Source organism: Nicotiana attenuata, unplaced genomic scaffold (assembly GCF_001879085.1).
Source record: "Nicotiana attenuata strain UT unplaced genomic scaffold, NIATTr2, whole genome shotgun sequence".
Classification (NCBI taxonomy): domain Eukaryota; kingdom Viridiplantae; phylum Streptophyta; class Magnoliopsida; order Solanales; family Solanaceae; genus Nicotiana; species Nicotiana attenuata.
In genome coordinates, this window is record NW_017672768.1 from 126,578 (window position 1) to 148,438 (window position 21,861).

General features: G+C 40.2%; 1 protein-coding gene across 1 annotated transcript; it reads left to right on the forward strand.

Moving 5' to 3' along the window:
• Positions 1-16,941: 16,941 nt before the first annotated feature.
• Positions 16,942-21,661, forward strand: LOC109214438 (nicotinate-nucleotide pyrophosphorylase [carboxylating], chloroplastic-like). Its single transcript, XM_019378353.1, has 10 exons — positions 16,942-17,066; positions 17,179-17,315; positions 18,145-18,278; positions 18,381-18,444; positions 18,518-18,600; positions 19,572-19,655; positions 19,747-19,899; positions 20,364-20,540; positions 20,833-20,900; positions 21,251-21,661. The coding sequence occupies exons 1-10, from the start codon at positions 17,008-17,010 to the stop codon at positions 21,345-21,347; spliced, it is 1,056 nt and encodes a 351-aa protein (XP_019233898.1). The 5' UTR covers positions 16,942-17,007; the 3' UTR covers positions 21,348-21,661.
• Positions 21,662-21,861: the final 200 nt, after the last annotated feature.

The window sequence follows — 21,861 nt, forward strand, 5'->3', positions numbered from 1 at the left end:
AGACCTGAGGGTATGAAACCCAAGAATTTCGTACTATTTCAATAAATAAGGTGACTCACATGCTAGGTGACGGGCGTGTGGGCGTGCACCCATAGGGATAGTGACTTGGTCCGTCCCGTGGAGACTGTAGAGTTGCATATTTTGATAAACCTTATATGATATCCATGTGTTTGGAAATAAATCTGTTAATTTGGGCTGAAAGCCATGTTTGGGGCCTTGTGCCGAACTGTTTGGACCCTTATGGGTATTTTACTACTTTCCTCACATTGTTTTGATTTGAAAGCATATCCTCAGTCATGATTATACCTGTTTATTGTTGATTTAGTTTCATTACTCTACGTTCAAATATATAAAAACTGTTTGGGCTGAGTTCCCTGATTTTCACTTAAATGCCCGAGTGGCTGTGAGGTTAATGACTGAGAGAGAGGCCGAGGATCGGATGGTGAGGATTATATTATATATATTTATGGATCAGGCTGCATGCCGCATCGATATTTATATATTTATGGATCGGTTTGCACGCCGCAGTGATATCTATATATATGGATCGGGCTGCACGCCGCAACGATATTTATATATTTATGGATCGGGCTACACGCCGTAGCGATATCTATATATATGGATCGGGCTGCGCGCCGCAGCGATATAGCGCTTGGGCTGTAGGAGCCCCTCCGGAGTTTGTACACCCCAGTGAGCGTAGTCGACTAAATATTATGGATCGGGTTGCACGCTGCAGCGGTTATTATTTATTATGATATATCTACTGAGCAGGAGTGTTGAGAGTGAGTACTAATTGACGAGAGATGAGTCACGAGTGATTGAGGGGCTTGCCCGAGGGGCTATACTTATGAGTGATGCTTTTCCCGAGGGGCTTGTTTATGAGATTTTATGTTTTCACTCTTCTTTTATACTGAGTCTCTATTGAAAAAGGTTGAATAAATGCTTTAAAGGATTTTCATTGAAACTGGAGATTCTACGAGATATTTGGTTATCGAATTGCAGATTTTGACTTTGGTATTTCTGTTGAGATTCTTGATAAAGTATGCATATGATTTTAAATGCTCGTCCCTGCACTCAGACTTTATTTACTTTGGTTACTTACTGAGTTGGCGTACTCACGTTACTCCCTGCACCTTGTGTGCAGATCCAGGTGCCAGAGTATTAGAGTGAGAGCTTTCATTAGCTTCTACGTATTTTCGTAGTTAGCAAGGTAGCTGCACAGCGTTCGCAGCCCTGCCTTTCTCCTTCCTATCCTAGTATTCTATATTTCAGACTTGTTTTGTGTTAAGCAGACAATGTTCGATTGTGTTTAGAGGCTCATGACTAGTGACACCAGATTCGGGCTGTGTTGGTGTATTTACGTACTGGTTTCCGCGTATTTCTGTTGTTATATTAAAAATGAAAGATTTGAGACTTAACCTATTTTTAGAAAAATGAATTTATAAAAGAACTCGGTGTTGTAAATGTTGAATTGGCTTGCCTAGTACTGTGATAGGCGCCATCACGACCGGGGTGGTTTGGGGCCGTGACAAGTTGGTATGAGAGCCTAGGTTACATAGGTCTCACGGGCATGAGCCGGTTTAGTAGTGTCTCGCGGATCGATACGGAGACGTCTATAATTTTCCTCGGGAGGCTGCAGAACCTTTAGGCTGCGTCCTTGATTCAGCTTGAAATGCAACTCTTTGAATTCCTTCCACGTGTTCGTATGCGCGCATGAGCGCTCGGTATCAGCTGTGCATCGGCGACTTGTGATCCCATGATCGAGGGGCGATATGTGATTTCTGTGTGTTGATGTTTGGCCAGTCTGGAGGACTTGAGGCCGGGCTCTGCTTGTAGTTGGAGCACTGAGGTGTTGATTGCGTGAGCACGTGCTTCTAGAGTTATATGTTCGGTAGTGTACCTATTAGTGGAAGTGATGACCGAATGGCTATGTGATGATTATGATGTGACTACGAGATGTGTTCATATGATTTGAATGTGACGAGAAGGGTCTGCCTGAGAGTAGAAAGAACTATTTGGTGCTCGATTTCCATCTTGATTGGATGTATTGCCTCGAGTTATAGGTGTGTGAAGGATCTTTTCATGTTGTCTAGTTGGGGAGTGGAGTAGATTTCATGTTACGATATGAGTTCAGACTCAGGAAGATTTAGTGATTGCGTGATATCTATGATGGTGGAAGGGTATGAAGAGATGTTAGTTTGAGGCGAAGCAGGTGGGTTATCTCCTGCGGAGTATTCTAAAGTTTGTGTGATCCTTTTGTTGTTTGTTGGAAGACCTCTTATACTAGTGAAAAATATATGTTGCAATTTGAATTTGGATCGCTTAGATGAGTGGGCTTGACTGTTACGAGGGTGAAAGTGAAATTTGCAGAAGATTTGAAGTACTAGATGGCTTGTGTTTCACGAGCTTATGAAGGATTGAGTTTGATCTCACTATGGTATTATGGCGGTATTATAGTATAGGCATTGTAGGTATTGTGTGTTTTGATCTATGGCTATGAGCCAAGTGGGGGAGTCTGCAATGGATCAGCTGATAGCACGGTTATGTGCTATGTTGGTTCCAGTTTGAGGCATACCGGTGAATCAGTAATGGCTTACAGAGGTTGAGATCGAGGATGACTCGAGTAAAGGAAAATTTGGATAGAGGATTGTGTTATGCTTTATGGGTGTATAAGAATCATGGAATGACTTGAGTTGCTATTGGTAAAGGATGTAATGAGCATGGAGCAGGAAATTATTTGGTCGCATTAAGGTGGGGTTACTTCCTTGGGTGCTGGAGTGCTAATAGGGCATAGGTTGTTCGGTCCGTTCGATCAGTCTAATTCAGATTTAAACAGAGTGGATAACTCTCGGGAACGGTTCTAATGAATTCAAGATTTATACGCGGCAATTGGGAATCTTCACGATGTGTGTGGGCTAGAAACTGAGATTTACATTTGAGGGTGTCAAAACTTGTGTCATTTCTGTATCATTATGGATTCTACATATCAGTGTCATGAAAGTGAAGGCAATGGCTTTAGATTTGTAGGAAGTCGCTTCAGGGTAAGTATTCGGAATGTGGTGCTCTTGGGGATATTTGAGAGAGTATTCAGCGGCTTATGAGCCTTAGATAGTGTGGTTTTATGCTTGGGTCTCGTATGGTGAGTCTGGGTTGAGTACTGCGGTATCATGGCAGGGAGAAGTAGCAATTCGAAGGTAAATCAGAAGAAGCTTGGGATAAATAGGAAACCTTGGTAGTAGGTCGGATCGGCATGATAAGGGATATGATTAGTTCTTTGGGTTTTTATAAGGTAATGAGTTTCTACAGATGTCTTGTGGCAATGCTTTTGGGTTTGTGGTGACCTGCGTAGTTTGGATAAGCTAAAAGGATTCAGTCATGACGGTTTGGTTTTGTGCAAATGGGATTCGGAGAGTTCTTGATGGTCTTCTACCACGGTTAGAGATGTACACTTCCTACTGGCGTGAGGAGCATGTGATGTATAGTGATTTTCTTCTAAATGGGATCAAATGGAAAGTTCTTGGCTAGTTGAGTACGTAGTTGCTTATGAATCGGAATTGATTACGAAGTCTTCATATTTGACATAGGATGGCATGGTATAGGCAGTATATTGTGTAGGGTTGAGATTGCATGTGTAAGGTCACAGCTCAGTTCTGAAAGGAAAGTCATAAATTCTTAGGCAGCACGGGCAGTTTTAGATGATTAGGCAAATGATATTGCTAATTGATGTGGCTTGAAGAGGGCATACATTTCAGAAAGGGAAATGTGATTTAGTTAATGATACATCATTGGTATTGCGGCACTCTCTTGTTTGATCGACGGCTAATATTCGAATTTGTTGGTAGCACGGAAGAATTTTAGGAGTATCCCTCGTGGAGTGATTAGGTATTAGAGGTATGTTATACATTCAGTCGGTGGAATTGGGATCGGATATGGTGATTTGTGTGCTATATGGATTTGGAGACTGGGAGATTCTCATAAACAGGCTATGTTGTGGTTGTGGATCGCGTGTGTCGGCCTTGTGTGGTGACTATCGGGGGTTTGGAGACCCTAATGGATCCTTTGTTGCTTAGTATGTTAGATTTGATGTGATAATGGGTATGGACTGGTTGTCTCCATGTCGTGTTATTCTGGACTGTTGCACTAAGATGGCGACGTTGGTCATGCCGGGAATGCCACAGATTGAGTGGCGAGGTCTGACGGATTTTGTTCCCAGTAGGGTGATTTCATTTTAAAGACCCAGCGGATGGTTGGGAAGGGTTGTCTTCTTATTTGGCCTTCGTGAGGGATTTTCCAGATGTGGTTCCTGCGTCTGGGCATGCCGCCGGACATGGTTGTTGATTTCAGTATTGATTTGGTGTCAGGCACCGTATCGTATGGCACCGGCGGAGTTAAAGGAGTTGAAGGAGCAGCTTCAGGAACTCCTTGATAAGGGGTTCATTGGTAGGCCAATATGGATGTGAGTTCTGCATCGAGTCGGCTTTGTTGACTCCGAGGTGCTATTGCTGAGGGATGTGTTGATAAGATTATTATTGAGCTCATTAGTGTTCTGGAGTGATCTATGAGTCACCTTTCAGTATTGCGAGGCGTTATGATTTGTTGGTTATAGGCACATATGGTGCGGTTCTATTGGGGTCTCAGAGTGGAATTTGAGCGGGTAGAGTATTGAGTATTGCTCGGTGGATGGCGTATCGGTTGTGTCCTTTCGGGTTTGTGTGGTGTTATGTCATTTGTTTCATCGTGGTTATGATGATTTGCTTTTGGTACTGGACATCAATCGTGCGTGGTTGTTGATTTTGAGCATAGTGACTTGAAGTGTTTCATGTGGAGCAGTGTTTGGATAGGATCGCGAATTGCAACGAGGTTATGTGGAGGTGCGATCCTTCGGGTTAGATTCGTGTGTTCTGGTTCTACGATGTGTGATGAGTTCTCAGCATTGTGTGGTGGTGGTACTGGCGAGCTTGCGGTACAGCTCACTCGTTTGAGTCTTTTTTCCATGATTTGAGTACATTTAGACTGTTACTTATTAATACACGGGTTGCACGGGTTGTGGCTTGAGATTATATCGACGTGTCATGTCACTAGAGTAGTCGTGTTGGATGAGATGAGGTCATTGAGATCTAGAATGAATACTATCGGATTCGATTTCAACATGTTGAAAGAATAATATCGATGTTCGGCTTAGAAATTTACTATGGTCCTTGCCAAAGGAGAGGGAGCTTCATGAATGGTTGATTTGAGGAATGGTTATGACTTTTTGCGTGTTTCTTTCATCATTTGGCAGTATACGAGAGTGTTGGAATGAAACTTTATCTGATAAGAGGTTTATCATTGGTATTCGGTTGTGTGTAGTTGTCGTGATTTGATGTTATCGCTACGAGTGATTGAGTTATGTGGTATATCATGTAATTGCATCTAGGGTTACAGATATAGTTTTTTACAGCTTGTTCGGACTTATCCAGCGTATTGATGAGAGATTCTAATATCATAGATAAGCACGAAAATGGAAATTTAGTTCTAAGGTTCATGGGCTTGGTTGAGTTGTGAAATTTCAGTCATGTTGCGTTATCAGACCTGTATGGGGCAGGGTGACGTGGGATCACCCCCGGGTATATGCATGGTAAGGTTATACAGCGATTCGTTGGCTTTTGGAACAACTCTGGGCATGTTCGAGGACGGACGTATGTTTAAGTGGGGGAGGATGTAACGACCCGACCAGTCGTTTTGAGCATTTGCACTTTGCTCGAAAGTTCTCGGGCATGTCTAGCCCCGTATGATGTATTATGACTTACATAAATCGTCGGTTTGGTTTTCAGGATAATCGGAACAAATATGGAAGGATGATTCTCAGCTTGAAGCTTTAAATGTGAAAGGTTTGACTGAGTCTTGACTTTTTAGTATTCGATCTCGGATTTGGATTTTTATGATTTGGTTAGCTCCGTCGGGTGATTTTGGACTTAGGAGCGTGTTCGGAATGTATTTTGGAGGTCCGTGGTAGATTTACGCTTGAATTGGCGAAATTGGAATTTTGGCATTTTCCGGTTGGTAGTGGAAATTTTGATATCGGGGTCGGAATGGAATTTCGGAAGTTGTAGTAGCTCCGTTGTGTCATTTGTGACGTGTGTGCAAAATTTCAGGTCATTCGGATGAGGTTTGGTACGCCTTTTGATCGAATGCGGAATTCGGAAGTTTTGGAATCCTTAGGCTTGAATCCGAGGGTGTTTTGATGATTCGATGTTGTTTTGAGCGTTCCGAAGATTGGTACAAGTTTGAATAGTGGTATATGACTTGTTCGTTCTTTTGGTTGAGGTCCCGGGGGCCTCGGGATGGTTTTGGATGGTTGTCGGAAAGTTTGGACTTGGAGTTGTATTGCAGAATTTGCTACTTCTGTTGATGCGCACCTGCAGATTGGGGACCGCAGGTGCGTGGAGGCAGCCGCAGGAGCGGATTTAGTCGCAGGAGCGGATGATTAACCGCACCTGCGAGCCCGCAGGTGCGAAGCGATGGGCGCAGGTGCGGAGGTTGGGCCTTCAGTGAAAAACCACAGATGCGGTTATTTTGACCGCAGAAGCGGTCCGCGGAAGCGAAAAGAGAGTCGCAGGTGCGAGATGCCTTCTTCGCGATCTTCAGCTTGACGAGTTTGGAGCTTTTTGAGAGGATTTGAAGAGGGATTCAAGGGGTAACGGTTGGAGGTAAGATTTTTGAACTCAATACTCGATTCTACGGCATTATTTTACTGATTAGGCTTGAAATTATTGGAAATTAAGGGTTAAAATTGGAGAATTAGGGCTTGGTATTGGAGAGTTTCCATTGAGGATTTGAGGGGCCATTTGAGGTCCGATTCTGATGTTCTTGGTATGTATGGACTCGTGGGAGGATAAGGATTCAGTTGATGTGATTTTTATCAAATTCCGAGATGTGGGACCGGAGGTCGGGTTTGGCCAATTTCGGGATTTTTGATGTAATTTGATTATTTTCGTGTGGGCTTTGTTCCCTTAGCGTATATTAATGTTATGATTAATATTTTTGAAAATGCGATGGTCCTGGGGTATCTGTCATGCTCGAGCTCTGGTACATGGATCCACACCTGAATGAGAAAAATAAGACCAAATAGATCAGTGACTCAAGACACTATGCGACGCCACAACACCTCTTATTGGACACATGCAAGACACGATTGGGCTATTTTTGAAAATTAACCTACGTGGCCAAGAGTGGCTATTAGCGCAAACTCAACAAAGGTGACCTCAAAGACATGGAAATACCTCATTAAGGCTTATATGGACTCAAACTCCCAATAATCATGGCCCAAAATTAATTTGCAGAAATGGCCCATTTTGCAAAAACGGCCGATATGGCCAGAAGTGGCTAAAGATGCAAACTCAATAAGGACGGGCCTTAACGTAATATTACACCTATTGTGAACTCAAGATTCTAATACATGGGTCATTGAACCACTTTGGCGAAAATGGCCCCATTTTGCAAGAACAGCCGATGTGGCCCAAAGTGGCTAGACATGCAAATTCAACAGGAATGGACCTTAAAACTAAGAGGACACCTTGTTGTAGACTCAGGGCTCTAATACATGAGATAACAAACTACTTTGAGAAAATAGACCTATTTTGCAAAAACGGCCAATGTGGCCAAATGTGGCTATACATGCAAGATTTGGCTACCACCCCGGAAGCCAAGAACCTGAGACTCACTAGGAAGACTAGACCCTATGTAGGTTGCCTATGTATCCCGTCCCGAAAGACGAGAATCAAGTATGCGTAGTTCGGGAAGATCGGATATGGGAGGGAATTTGAAAAACAAATGAATAAGAGAGAACATGTTATTTTTGTCTTTTTTTTGGAAATGATGGAAAATGTAAAATCTTTTTGGATTTTCTATTTCTCTCTTTTTTTGATTTTTTTTTTATATTTTGTATTTGGGAAAACTATGAAAAAAAATATGAGTGGGCCCTTCATGCTTTATTTTAAATCGCACCATCTTTTCTCTCATAGCTCCGCCAAATGACCTATTTACCCTAAAAGAATGCAGCATGTAGCACATAGGGATGAGTAAATATCTTTTTGGGCCACGGGCCCATTTTAACATAATTTGGATAGGCCTCTTACAACGGGACACGGTGCCTGGGATCGAGACTCGCTAGGTTTAAATAATATGATGCAAATAAGCATGACCTAAAGGCTGACCTAAGTTTGGGGTTCACTACACAAGGCAATTCGGGGCGGCACATGGTCGATGGCGGCTACTCTAGCTGCCTGCCACTCCACGCTCCCACGCCACCCCCCTAAAGACACGGGTGACTAACAAAAAGGCCGTGTACGCTCAAACGTACTCCGAAAGACTTGTTGCAGAAAGAAGACCCGGGGTTATGCAAATGATGACAGTTATAAAGCAGTAAACACATAAAAAGAAAATTGTAAACACATAAACAACTAGCAAATAATAACAAAGTATAAAAACATAATAAAAATCAGATGAAGCTAATAAAAAAAATATAAAAACCTCAACCGAATATTCTAAAAAAGCCAACTAGATCAAAGTATCAGCTCGAACCTCTCCCCAGCAGAGTCGCCAAAGCTGTCACACCCTTTTTTTTCACCTCACTAACCTTCTTAAAATTAATAAAAAGATTTTTGAAGCTCAAAAGGGTTTTCCAATTAGAAGTGACAAAAATTTATGTTCAAAAGGATTTTTCAGAGTTGCGACCTGATATTTGATTTCGGTGTGTCAGGTTACCGTTTTTTAGAAATAATTTTTACGTTTAAAATACTTTGGACTCCAAACTAAGTCTACACCAGAGTTCTAGGTAAGGGGGTTCATTTGACTAGGGGGGAAGGTGTTACACATTCCCCGTGTCCCGTGAAAGTCACGGTTGCGTACTCGATGTAGTTGGCTTTTAAAATATTCAAATTGAGGTTAAAATAAGCACAGAAAAGAAAAATAAACACACAAGAGGCTCGAGGTCGTCCCCACCTAATAAAAGAAAACTAAAAATGAAATTAAAAATAAAAATACTACGAGTTCTAATTTCAGCCTCCAAATACAAATACTTCGGGGCATACCCTGAATAAAAATATATACAAATTTCGCGAGGCATTCCCGGATAATAAACTAAAAGAAACGACCTCTCGCCTTAAATAAAAATGAAATAAAGAAAACCTAAGATTTGCCTACTCAAGCGTGTTCGGCCTAAGCATGCTCCTAGCGATTAAATCAGTAAAATAAAATAGTAAATGTGTAGAATTCAAATCTCAATTTTGTTTCTTTTTTGTTCCAACACCACATCCCAAATCCATTTCACTAATCTTGGCCAAAATTTCTTTTCCAAAGTTTACCAATCCACAACTCATTTTAATTGGAAGCTTTCAAAGCACTATCTCGTTACTCTTTCTTTAATTAGGCTTACTAATAGTCGAATGATTCAGCAATAATCTTTAAAACTAATCAAAATGAACTGGGAAACAATAGGAATTCCAACAAGACAAATGTACGTATAATCTCAGTCACATATGGCTTCATTTCATCAACACAACTGTAAAGACACGCATAACTGAAGAGAAGAGTAAGAAATGGACCTCGGTATAGATGGAAATTGATTGCTTCACTGGTTTGTATTCGAAAATATAACGGACCATGGACGAAAACTCAAATCGACACCGGAAAGCTCGAAACCAAAACGACCTCAATCAAACTCCATCGGATTCCATGGTTTCAAATCGAAAATCAGAAAAAGAGGCGGAATTGTTTACTAGACTATTAATTAGGAGCATTAATGAAGCCGACCAAGAATTTTTCACTTCACCCAGCAATATCTTTAGCCACTGATTTCCATTCCTCCTAATTGTATTAAAACTTAATTCCTCATTAGTCGTGGATAAACATAAATGCCTTGAGATGGAACACTTGTCTTGCTCTTTATATATACTATTGTTCAACTGCTATTCTGCTATCCTCTGTGTGTGGTGGTCTTTTTCTCTCAAGTGATAGAGATTGGGAAATGCAGAACGGTGGCCGATTTTCCTTTTGTGTGTGGCTGCTTCTTCTCCTTCAAGATTAGAGTTTTGAACTTGGGTTTTATTTTGGGTGGGAATTAATGGTAGCCCTAGAATTAGATTGAATAAGTGGCTAGGATTTAGAGAGGAGAAGGGTCGGATGGGTTATGGGTCTTGGGCTATCCGAATTGGGCTTAAATTTTGGGCCTTTGGACAAAAATGGACAAATCAACTCAAATGCACTCTCCTATTCAATAATATAATATAAAATATACTATTAAACATAAAATTAATTCCAGTTAAAGTAAAACTATATTATATTTATACATATATTTTTTGTATTTTTTTAATTTTATGAAAGGTAGATAAACTAAAAGTAACTGGATAAAATATCAATTAGCTAAATAAAAGAAAATATTTTTAATGATTTTCATTTTTGTGATAAAATAAAGTAAAAGAGTCAACACTAGTTAAAATAGCGATATTGGACTTAAACTAAATATTTAATCGCTAAAATGTGTAAAATCTCGGGGAGGGTCAAAAGTTACATGTTCACAGGAGGAATCACCCTCGGATATTATATTTTCGAGGAAAGTACTTCATGTCAAAGGATCTCGATAGGGAAACTTTGTAATGGGCCAAACGGTCGAATGAACCGTGTCCATATAGATTAGTCAAGCCCCGATGGCAAAACATGTACACATGTATAAATTATTCCAAGAAGCATTCTTTCTATATCAAACATCTGTATCTCAAAGAAAATTTTCTACTATACGAGCTCCATACTTGTGATTTTGTGAGAAATGGCTCAGGGGCCAAGCGCAAATATGCCTCGAACACTCGGGGACTATGGTCGATGATCGACATATTCGAGTTATCTAAACTCGAATTCTTAAGAATCAAAGAGGCACCCCTCGATCTACAAGGCCATCATTCTCGGGGACTAATACTTTGAAAAAGTTCGAAGTGTTATTGGGCAATAAGCCCAAGAGGCATACCCAAAGGCTACGGCCAAATTAATGCGGCTCGGAGACGTACGAATCACGCAATAAGAATAGGCCTCCAAATCCTTTGAAAACTTGGTTAAAAAGGCTACCCTCGACAAATAATCAAAAGGGCTTCGATAAAATCACCCCTCGAGAGACCTTAAGTGGTATCAAATTATCTTAACACAAACGTGCTAAGGCACAAAAAAAGAGGGGTTTCAATCGACATCGAACCCTAAAAAAACCCAATGGGTGAAAAAATACATGCAAGGCATAAAGAAATTTTTACTAAGTATTTTAAGCCGACAGAGGGGAATAATAGCCATCTTTTAGAGGCCATATTGGCCGAATCTATAGAGCCTAAGGGCCAATACACTTAGAATTCGAGATCTCGTTCTCGCTCCATCCAAACCTAAGGGTTAGACTATCCGAACCTAAGGGTTCGACTATTCCGAGCCCAAATAAGAACTAACTTGACTATGGCTCGGGGACTCACCATTATTCGACACAAACCCTAAAGGGTCGATGCCTCAAGTTCGAACCTTATTCGAACTCGACTGTTGTGACTTCGAGGAAGCCACCCAAGACTAAAATCTCGAACGCATCATTCAAAGCATAAGATTGTGCTAAAGTTTTACAAATCAAAAAATATGTTTGTAGATAAAGATTGAGAAGGCATTCAAAAGAAATTTTCCTTTATATATTGATGAAGAATGATATGTACAAGAGACCGACAGAGATTTTACAAAAAAAGGAAAAGAAAAATAAAATCCTAACTATGCCGGGGGCTGGTTTATTTCGGGGGCAGCTTCTCCTTCGGGCCCCTCGTCGTTATCAGACTCGCCTTGGTTGCCTTCATTATCATTGTCATCATCGAAGGAGACAAGCAACCTGGCATCAGCTTCAAGCATCTCTTTGGAGAGGTCAAAACCTCGAGCATGGATTTCCTTGAGGGTCTCCCTCCGGGATTGGAACTTTGCCAAGTCATTGCTCCATCGCTCTCGATCAGAAGCCTCCCTTAGCTACACTTGAACAGTCTCGGCATCGGCCAGATACACGGCTATGGACTTGTCAGCCGTGATCTTCGTCTTCTCGACCTCCGCCTTGGCCTCAGCAAGCTCGGCTTCAAGCTACTCGATCCTTTTGGCCTGGGCTGACCTTTTATTTTTAACACTCCGAAGTTGGACCTCGGCCGATGATAGTTTGGCAAAGGAAGCCTCTTTCTCCGCAGCAAGGCGGTCCATGTTCTCCCTCCACCGATCACAGTTAGATCTGATTTGATCGACTTCCCCTCGGAGCAGCTCGATCCTTTCCAGCTTTTGCTGCAACTGAGATATTGAAGTATTAGCCTCCACAGTTAGGTCAAGACCGTACTCTTTCAAAAGGATAGTTACCTGCTCGTCTAGCTCAGCCTCTTCCTTACGAGCTTGGGCCAAGTCTGCTCGGAGGTCCCAGATCTCCTCTTCTTTCTGCAGGTAGAGGCGTTTAAGGGCCTCTCTCTCCTCAGTAAGCCTTTTGAGATCGGCCTCACACCGGTTCAGCTCGGCCTGGGATTTGGTGAACGCTTCCCGTGAAGCGTCATAGCCTATGGAGAAAGGAAAGAAATCAGACCGAAGGAAATAAAAGCAAACGTAATAACATGGGATGAAATTTACCTGGTTTAGGAGACCTTGGGCCTCATAAAAAATGATCATAGCATCGAGGTCAGAAACATCATCGACCCCCACAATGCAGCCACGGAATATGTCTTCCCCATCGTGGGTCGTTCCCACATCGGGGGTCTCCATAGATCGAGCCTCCCGAAATTGCCCTTCAGAAAATCAGGGCCGGGCGGCAAATTATCAATAGTGATTTCCCCAAGTAAGTCACTTGGGGCACCCTCTCCCTTTTGAAGAGCCCTAGGACCGGGCCCTTCGGGCACACTCGCCGGTTGTTCATCACGGCAGGAAATATCTTCGGCCCCCGATGACTCGGGGACTTTGCTTGGAGTACCTTCCGAGATCTCCTCGGTCTGAGGGTGAGTCTCCCCGGCCATCACCAGCCCAGCTTCTTTTGAATCTTCGACGTTCCCCCTCTTTCGAGGCACCAACTCATAGCCATCATCTTCCCCCTCCTCTTCTTCATCTTGCAGCTTTTGGGCTACGTCGGCAGATAGAGCGGCGGAGTCGTCCTTCGATTTACGAGCCTTACTCTTCTTGGGCTTTTGGGGTATCAGAAGGTAAGGCCTTTCTCCTTTTCTTGCCCTTAGCCGATTTGGGAGCCACCTCTTCCTCAAGAGGGGCCGGCCTCATTTCAGTAACATCCCCGAGGCCTGCATGAAAAGGAGTCAAGTATAAGTAAAAAGAAACGTTTTATAAAAGGGCATCAAAATCGTACAGGATGAGCTTACCGTGATTCTTGGCCTCCCATCTGCCCCTTGCCAAGTCACGCCAGCAGCGCTCGGCATGGGAGGAAGTCGCAGCCAACTTTCGAACCCAGTCTTCGAGGTCGGGGATCGCGTGAGGCATCTAGGCAACCGCTGCATAACAGACGAAAGTATTACATAAAGCACAAAATAGAGTACGAAGATTAATGGGTAATACGTTACTTACGATCAGGGTTGCACTTCTCGGGGAACGGTAGTTTCTCCTCTAGAATGAGGTCACAGGTCCTTACCCGCACGAATCGGCTCATCCAACCTCGGTCCTTGTCCTCATCGATGCTCGTAAAAAAGGACTTCGTGGATCGGTGTTGGAGCTTGATTAATCCTCTAAAAAGTCGAGGTCGATACAACCGTATAAGGTGACTGAGAGTGAATTCCAACCCCTTGGACTTGCCAGAGAAGAAGCGGAGCATGATCACTATGCGCCAGAATGAGGGATGAACCTAGCCGAGGGTAACCTGATACGTCTTGCAAAAGTCAACGATAACTGGGTCAAGAGGACCCAGTGTGAAGGGGTAAGTGTAGACACTTAGAAACCTCTCCACGTGAGTGGTGATACTCTCTTCGGGAGAAGGGATTTGTACCACGACCTCGGCCCCCAGTTGTAGTCTTTCTTCACAACCTCGAACTGTTTCACCGTTATCGAGCAGATATACCTCGATACGTGTTCACATCATCCAGGGATCGACGGAGGGTTCTCGACTTTGAAGTCATCTTTTAAAACATAAGGGCCGGGAACGTACTCATGAGGGAGCGATTCCACCAGTGTTTTATCACCGGCCGGCCGGGAAGAAGAGGAGGACGCTTTCTCCTTTTGTGGGACAGTCTTGGAGGTTTTCGCCATTGATTCAGGTAGAAGAAAGCGGAAAGAGATGAATTTTTTTTTTTTGTACTAATTAAGTTGACTCAATAGGTGGTGAAAGAGAAGAGATGGAGAGAGGAAGAGACTTAGAAAGCTTGGTGCAGGTGGAAGTAAAGTTTTGATTCAACCAGGAAGCCGTTATTTATAGACTCACGGCCACGGTTCGGTGGAGCTAGTGGCCGACCATCCACTGACAGACATTAATGATTTAGGAAACTGTATCGACGGGACGTTTCAGTCACCTCGACCGCTTACTTAGGGGGATGACGTCATTCTCGGGGTCTCCAAAAAATTGAGGCTCAAGTCGTTTCTTATCATTTACTCTAAGAAACGAGGGGAGTATCTGTATACGGTGGAAATCGGGGCTACCTGATTTCGTCCTTTGATGGAAAAAAGTGATACCACGCTGGAAGGCCAGGACATCAAGTTCGGGGTCGTTATTTCTTTCCAAGATCGAGGTCGATATCACTTACCGAGGTCAGAAGAGGGCACACTTCGAGATGATGCCGGTATAGTTCAGTAACGGAAAGAGCGAGATACCCGCAACGGATTGAAGATCATTGCGTAAATTCGGAATGGATTGATCCTTGGCGGTTAATCGATTGTCAAATATGATTTCCTACTATAATTAGAAGTGTACCTTATTTAGGACTCCCCTATTATATAAAGAGGGATCCCATTCATTTGTAAGGATTCATTATTGACTGATAAGAAAATATACGTTCATTACATTCTTATTATTTCACTTATTGTTCATCAGAGTTGCTTTATCATTTGCTATTCCTATTATCACACATCGAGACTACCATAGGTCGAGGTCGAGATTTGGCTTGCATACTGGTTTGATTTATTTTATTCTCCAATTTATCTATTTAATTCCTTGTTTATCAATTGGTGTTGGATTAAATCACATATCCTTAAAACCACAATATAAGTTTAATTTTTACTCGAATTTCAGGGTAAACATATATGTTACTGTCTGTTACTTATGAGATCATCATAGATTATTAATGCGTGCATTCGATCATTGCGGAAATATTTTCCCATGGCACATCCAAAATATGGGACCACAATGTAAAGGAGCAGGATCCGAAGGGATGACTTCTACAAGAGTAGCATATCCCAAAAGCATTCGGTTTTGAAAGAATTTCAACTAATTGTGTTGCAGTTGAGCGGTTCTGTCAAATTGCTATCAATAATCTGTGCAACATTAAATTGATTAACTTGTCTTTAATTGAGTTTTTAAATTATTTATTATACTATTTAATTTAATTACCATCAAGATTTCTTGGTAAAATGATAATTTTCTCAAAAAGTAACTGCTTGGTGATAAGATCCGGTCTAGCACTCACAACACAGGACCCACATAAGAACATATCAAGGCAATACAATGCTACAAAAGGTCAAGAATCAAGCTTGAAGCTACAATTTACAATTAAGGCTCATTTGCCCTTTTTAATGATTTTAAGTAGCAACTATAAATAGCTAAGTTTAAGATGGAAAAATGACATTGTATCGCCGCTGTAAAAATAATAGTCGAAAAAATATATTAAATTTATATATTTTTTGTATATATATACATTTGTATGTTATATACAAATTTTATATACTTTTTCGGCTATCAAATGTAAATAATTTCTGGCGCGGGCTAAAAATAATAAAGGATTTAGTTAGGAAGTTAGTTTTGATTAATGAGTTGATACTCCTTTTGGAGTATTGTGAATATATCTTTTTATCTCTTTAATGAACCTAATTTAGACTTCCCTTATTATGGATCCAATTAAGAATTCAATCTCTTCTCTCTTGGATCGATTATCCTTTTTTTCCTTCTAATTTTTATTTTTTCTCGTCAATTTCTTGTGTTATTCCCTTTATCCTATCTTGTTTCTTTACTTGTCTATTCTATTTGCTTCTATGTATTTGAGTTCGTGTCACTTAATGGTATTATGCTAGAATATAGTTTGGTGAAATATGTACTTGACAGTGTATGCCACATATTATTTTATTTTTTAAAAAAAAACAGAAGAAAAGAAAATATCGCCAAAGCTAACAAAAATCGAACCGGCTCAATTAATTTGATCTGGCTCCAATATTATTTAATAAAGGTTGAGTGAGAAAGAATATGGTGACTATTGATGATATAAGCAAAGGGCACATTGGTCAATAACCATAAAAATTATATGACAGCTACAGTTGGTAGCATGTGCTCAGCTATTAAACAAATCTTTGAAAATTTTTATTTTGTGTCTCACACAACTGACACTAGTTATATGAGACCTCTTTTTCGTCTCACAACTGTGTGGTCCCAGAATTTTATGGACTCATATGTGTAATATAAGTCCACAATTATGCGAGATAAAAAGAGGCATCACACAACTAATGTAAGTTGTGCGAGACACAAAATAAAACCACTCAACAAATCTAAAGAAGGTACATCTATAACCGGAACAGCACTTAAATGACTAAATTACCCTCATCAGCAAAGCAGATGGAGTGCTACAAATAATACATTGATAAACAACCATAAATAAAACGTGTTCAGCTACTAAAACAAATATAAATAAATCTATGTTTGTAAGCACTCCAGCCATGTTAATGGAGTGCTATTGCTTGTTAACTCTCACTTATAAAATAGTAGTAGAAAAAATATGGACCAAAACACAACCAAAGAAAGCATTAAGCTTCTCAAAAACTATTTTCCACAAAATTCATTTCACACCCCCAAAAAAATAAATCATGTTTAGAGCTATTCCTTTCACTGCAACAGTGCATCCATATGCAATTACAGCTCCAAGGTCTCTTTAAGAAGAAAAAAAGATTCTTGAAAATCATGTTTTTTTGGTTATATTCTGATAAAGATTGGGTTTTTTTTGAGTTTCTGATTAAATTTTGTGTGTAAAATTTCAGATTGGTGGTGAAAATGTCAGCAATAGCCACCAAGAATACAAGAGTGGAGTCATTAGAGGTGAAGCCACCAGCACACCCAACTTATGATTTAAAGGAAGTTATGCAACTTGCACTCTCTGAAGATGCTGGGAATTTAGGTTTGGTCTTAGCTTATATCTTCTTCCTTTTTAATCTTATTATATTGTCAAATGGGTTGCACTCAAATTTATTACTTTAGAAAATGCTGTAATTACCTAATATGTGGCCTAATTTTGTATATATTTTTTACCCGTTAGTGCATAGAACTTGAGCAATTTATTTAATTTTGGAGTTGCTTTATGAAGTTTAGCTATAGTTCTTTTTGTTAGTAAGTGTTACCTTTAGTTTAAGGAAGGGGGTCGGGCCAAAGGCGGATCCAGGATTTAAATTATGTGGGTTCAACCTTTAAGGTTCTTAGTATTGAACCTATCATATTTTTAAAGTTACGGGTTCAGATTCACCATGTGTTGCAATTTTAGTGAATTTTCACACTAAAGTTATGCTCCGTGTCCAAACTGGTACTATAACGCTACATATGCCTCTGTTGGGTGGAGTTGGGGGGGGGGGGGGGGGAGGGGGGGGATAGCTCTGTCAAAAGTTATTTTTTTTATTTCTCGCCCGGTGTCTGTTACCTGCTTTGTGGTCCGACCAATCCCTTTGAGGTAAAGGCGACTCCATTCTCAGGCTTGAATGTGAGACATCTGGTTAAGGATTAAGGGTACTAACCACCCCACTTACAACCTTTGGTAGTAAAAGTTGCAATTTCTAAGATCAAGAGCTGAGGATATTGTCATGTACTCTATCAGTTTGTGCTTGATGGGAAACTTTGTGTGATTAAGTTTCTTGGAAATAGCAATTTTTTAAGCACCTGGTTACCTTTGTGAATTTGAGTACTCAATTTGAAAAAGAGATATCTATTTATTCAATGTTTTCTTGGGTGAAATGCAGGAGATGTGACTTGTAAGGCGACAATTCCTCTTGATATGGAATCCGATGCTCATTTTCTAGCAAAGGAAGACGGGATCATAGCAGGAATTGCACTTGCTGAGATGATATTCGCGGAAGTTGATCCTTCACTAAAGGTATTGATTTTGCAATTAAGTTGTTCCAGTAACCGGCATATCTATTTCGTAAAAGTTTTTGATAAAGGGTAATTTCTAATTTCTTCATGTTCTTATCATCAGGTGGAGTGGTATGTAAATGATGGTGATAAAGTTCATAAAGGCTTGAAATTTGGCAAAGTACAAGGTAAACTAGACGTGATAAAATGATGAATTGCTAATGATTTTTCGGCTTATTAATCTTTCCTTGACTTTTGTAGGAAACGCTTACAACATTGTTATAGCTGAGAGGGTTGTTCTCAATTTTATGCAAAGAATGAGTGGAATAGCTACACTAACTAAGGTGTGTTTCTCTTCATATAAATAGCTCATCATTAAAAAAAAAATGGGAAGATATTGCCATGAATAGAAATGTTAGTGTCATTGACGAGTTGGTTTCAGTATTTCAAGTTAAGTGTAGGTCTGAGACTGCTGAATTGTTCTATGCCGAAGAATACTGAGTTTCGTGCAGAACATATGTGTTGCCCCATATTTAGACAGTCCTCTATGATATATAATATAGCTATCGTTGTTCGTGAGTTTGTGCAATTGGCTTGTTAGGTCATTTATCAAGCTCATACACTGTTGAACTAGGAGACTTTGTCCGAATTTGCATTTCAATGTATTATGGTAGAAAAACTAAAGTCTCCATTCTTCAATGTTTCAAGTATGATAGCTTCTCTGAGATGACTATGAGCCACTGATGTTACTTGCTTGGCCTGCCTTGGGCTGTGAGTTCTATTAATATAACCTTATTTAGATTACTTTTTTTCTTTCTTAATAACGGTGGTTCCTCATTAATTTGCGCACACCTTGACTATTCCACTGGGTACCTACTGCCTCCCATCAGCACAGCACAGGTATCGGGTAATACTATTGACGAAGGCTTAGGGCTGATAAGAAGAAATCACATAGCTTTTGTTGTCTTTTGGAATTTGAATCCTGGTCTCCCATAGTTTTCACTCACATTATTGACCGCTAGGCTGTCCCCTGGGTGCTAATGTTATTTATATTTCAAAAGTTCTCCAACTCGCCGGAAAGTCAAGAGGTTAAGTCTTGGAAACAAATCCTGTGTATTCATTATAAGGCTGTGCACATCCACTCTTCTGATACCTTAGATGGTGCCAGAGCCACATATTAAAAACTATTTTGCAATCAGTCTATGAGAAAGACTCATCTGTTTAACGAAATAATTCCATTCTGAGATGTCGATTAGTTTAATTTCTTGCCTCTATAGTAGTGATTAGAAGGGACTGGGTTTTTTTTTATTTGCAGGAAATGGCAGATGCTGCACACCCTGCTTACATCTTGGAGACTAGGAAAACTGCTCCAGGTTTACGTTTGGTGGATAAATGGGCGGTAAATATTTACTCACCAAAATCATCTACTTGTCAAGGCTATCGCATGTATAGTTTATCTTGGCTGACTTTCTACCTGGCTTTAATTAAAGGTATTGATCGGTGGGGGAAAGAATCACAGAATGGGCTTATTTGATATGGTAATGATAAAAGACAATCACATATCTGCTGCTGGAGGTGTTGGCAAAGCTCTAAAATCTGTGGATCAGTATTTGGAGCAAAATAAACTTCAAATAGGGGTTGAGGTTGGCCTCATATACCTTTGAATTAAATTCTTCGATATGGTTATAGATTTGTGTCCTTATCTTTTAATTTTGTCGTTTGCACATTTGTGAAGATATAAACTTTATGGCTGATGGTGCTACCAATATCCTTTCGCTGAAGAACTAAATTCTTATCTGTTGAAATCAAATGTTAGTCCAAGAAAGAGATGTTTGACCTAAATGTGTCTTTCATTAAGTTGGTATTTGTACCTACTTTGGATAGTTAAGAAGTCTAATTATGTAGATACTTTTTTTTTTGATAAGGTAAAATTTTATAAATGTGTCAGCATCAAGAATATGCTGGTAGGAACGAAAATTATCTGATTTGTAATCCCCGAAGTTACACTATTGTATTTGGCAGCGGAGATGTGGTCCTTTCAGAATGTGCTCAATTTTGTAGTGGTAATTATTGAACAGTGTTTTAAACCTTTTCTCCTATCCAACAGGTTGAAACCAGGACAATTGAAGAAGTACGTGAGGTTCTAGAATATGCATCTCAAACAAAGACTTCGTTGACTAGGATAATGCTGGACAATATGGTTGTTCCATTATCTAACGGAGATATTGATGTATCCATGCTTAAGGAGGCTGTAGAATTGATCAATGGGAGATTTGACACGGAGGTAAACCCTGGTTTCATTTTCATTAACTATTTCACACGTGTCAACTATATTGCTCGGACTCTTCAAATATGTAGCCGAATGCGTGTCAGATCCTCCAAAAGTAGTGCATTTTTGGAGGATCCGACACGGGTGCGGCATCATTTTTAGAGAGTCCATGCAACATAGAGTGTCAGAATATAGAAGACTTAATGTGATGCAATGCCTTGATTTTTCATAAAAAAGAAGTACCGCATGGATTTCCTGTAAACGTATATCTTTTGGTGACATGCTGTTGTTGTTGTAATGCTGGCAGGCTTCAGGAAATGTTACCCTTGAAACAGTTCACAAGATTGGACAAACTGGTGTTACCTACATTTCTAGGTATGCATTTCGCTCTTAATATATTTTTTAGAAGATATCCATACAATACAGCAGAAGACGACATATACAAGAGATTTCTCAGTGTTTGTTATTTGTATAGCTGGGACGCCTCTCTGTTCCTTTTCTTTTCCTTCATATAATAAGATGGTTAGTATACTTGCCTTGTTCAGACGAACGAAAAAGATGGTTAGTTTACTTGCACATGTTAGACCAAAAATGGTCTCAGTAGATAGTCTTATGTTATGTAACAAGTCTTTTGATAGGCAAAAGTGACAGGTTTTTTTCTTTTAAGTATTAGGCGCGGGAAGGTTTGTTATGATACTAAAATTATAGAGTTTAAAACTTTGCAGTGGTGCCCTGACGCATTCTGTGAAAGCACTTGACATTTCCTTGAAGATCGATACGGAGCTCGCCCTTGAAGTTGGAAGGCGTACAAAACGAGCATGAGCGCCATTACTTCTGCTGTAGGGTTGGAGTAAAAGCAGCTGAATAGCTGAAAGGTGCAAATAAGAATCATTTTACTAATGTCAAACAAAAGATCCTTCACTGTGTAATCAAACAAAAAGATGTAAATTGCTGGAATATCTCAGATGGCTCTTTTCCAACCTTATTGCTTGAGTTGGTAATTTCATTATAGCTTTGTTTTCATGTTTCATGGAATTTGTTACAATGAAAATACTTGATTTATAAGTTTGGTGTATGTAAAATTCTGTGTTACTTCAAATATTTTGAGATGTTGAATATCATGTTCTTAAGCTGGATCAGCAGGATATAGTCACTAAGTAATTTCTTTGTCTGCTCATATACAAAGATCAATTTTTCCAGCTCATTCTTAGGGAGTAGTAATAAACTGAAGAATTAACCCAAATAGTCGGACACCCAACACTTAAACTAAAAATAACCGGTGGAGGTATAATATATGCATAATTTATGTATTATATGTGTATAATTGTACATAATT